Raw genomic sequence first — 1,356 nt, 5'->3', positions numbered from 1 at the left:
CCAGACTACGACATGTCGCCGACACGCCAAATCGACCCCGTCTGGCGGTAAATCACCACTCCACATCGACGGAAGGGTTCCGGCGTTACTGCCGACGCCAGCTGCCCAACGCCATCCGCCGCGAGATCGAAGAGGAAATTGATCGCAAGAGCCTCGACTTCGAGGGCCACATGCGTAGCAAGATCATCGACATTGTCGAGGGCGTCCAGGTCAGGATGTACATGAACTACAGAGCCATCCAGTCCCCCGAGGAGGTTTCGACCATGGGCGACCCCAACATGCCAGCCCAGACCCAGCCGCAGTACCAGCCCGGCTTCTTCTCGACAGTGCCTCCCGACGCCGTTGACGAGTACGAGAGCTTGACGCAGGCGCTTCTGCCCGACCTCGAGGGGGCCTGCGAAGGCTGGGACCCGACGTCTTTTGCCGTCGGCGATTCCCAGCCCGCGAACTGCTGCGACCAGGGCCACTTTCTTTGCGACTCGGCGTACTGCTCCAATCCGTCCTTATCTGTTGATTCCGCTGCCGACCGATATCAGGGCTACGGCTTCTACGAGTGAGCAGGCTCGGAGGCGCGGCGGCCATTTCTTGTACCTCGGGTTTTTGATATCCTTTTCTTGGGTCTCTTTCGCGTGCTGCCCCCTCGATTCCTTGTTCGTGACAAGGGCCGCGTGTATTTTCTTTTCCTTCCGTCTTGCTGCTTTTTCCTTTCCGCCAGCCTCGCAGTTCGGCACAGAATGATCACGGGCGAGAAGGAATCCCCTTATTTCGGGGATATGACGAATGAATCATGATGTATGAAGTAGTGTCGGCTATGTAGTTGCTCCTGTTCCTACTCATCTCGACAGAAAGAGAAGATATCACATCGCGTACAACCAAGACTCCGTCGCGCCCCAAGATAATCCGTAATAGCCAATCCGTGCAGTCCTAGAGAAGGTAGAGAAGGGTATCATGAACAAGGCCATACGTGAACAAAGCCGAAAATGTGGAAAGAACAACAACATCAAAAAGCAGAGAGAGAGTGCGTGTGTGTGACACACACACACACACAGCCTACACGCTCTCGCGCGGGCGTACGGGCTGGGCGGTAATATCAGTGCTCAAGACGCTGACGCCGTCGTCGTCGGCCGTCTCGCGCTCGCTCGTCTGGCCCGTCTCCTTGTCGAACACGAGGCCGGCGCCGCTGAACTTGCTGTCGCGGAAGTGGGCCTCGTCGGCCGTGACAGGGCGCCCGTCGCGCAGCTCCCAGCTGCCGACGCGCTCGTGGCGCGCGCCGCCGCGCGAGACGACAACGTCGGCGTCCTCGGCGCGCTTCTCGGCGCCGCGGAAAGGAGCCCTTGCCGGGGCGGTGGAGGCGGA

General features: G+C 59.7%; 2 protein-coding genes across 2 annotated transcripts in view; one reads left to right on the top strand and one right to left on the bottom strand.

Annotated features, from left to right (window-relative positions):
• The window catches only part of VDBG_01557 (predicted protein), a gene marked incomplete at both ends in the record, with an annotated part of 1,930 nt that extends 1,373 nt beyond the window's left edge, over window positions 1–557 (top strand). The window contains one exon of the mRNA XM_003007323.1: window positions 76–557. Coding sequence (XP_003007369.1) covers window positions 76–557 — 482 coding nt within the window. The remainder of the gene's footprint in view (window positions 1–75) is intronic.
• Window positions 558–1,050: 493 nt separating this feature from the next.
• Window positions 1,051–1,356, bottom strand: part of VDBG_01556 (conserved hypothetical protein) — a gene marked incomplete at both ends in the record, with an annotated part of 1,970 nt that continues 1,664 nt past the window's right edge. Inside the window, one exon of the mRNA XM_003007322.1 lies at window positions 1,051–1,333. Within this exon, the coding sequence (XP_003007368.1) occupies window positions 1,051–1,333 (283 nt within the window). The remainder of the gene's footprint in view (window positions 1,334–1,356) is intronic.

The sequence above is a fragment of the Verticillium alfalfae genome, genomic scaffold, assembly GCF_000150825.1.
Source record: "Verticillium alfalfae VaMs.102 supercont1.2 genomic scaffold, whole genome shotgun sequence".
In the NCBI taxonomy this organism is placed as follows: Eukaryota; Fungi; Ascomycota; class Sordariomycetes; order Glomerellales; family Plectosphaerellaceae; genus Verticillium; species Verticillium alfalfae.
This window is presented reverse-complemented; position numbering and strand designations above follow the sequence as displayed.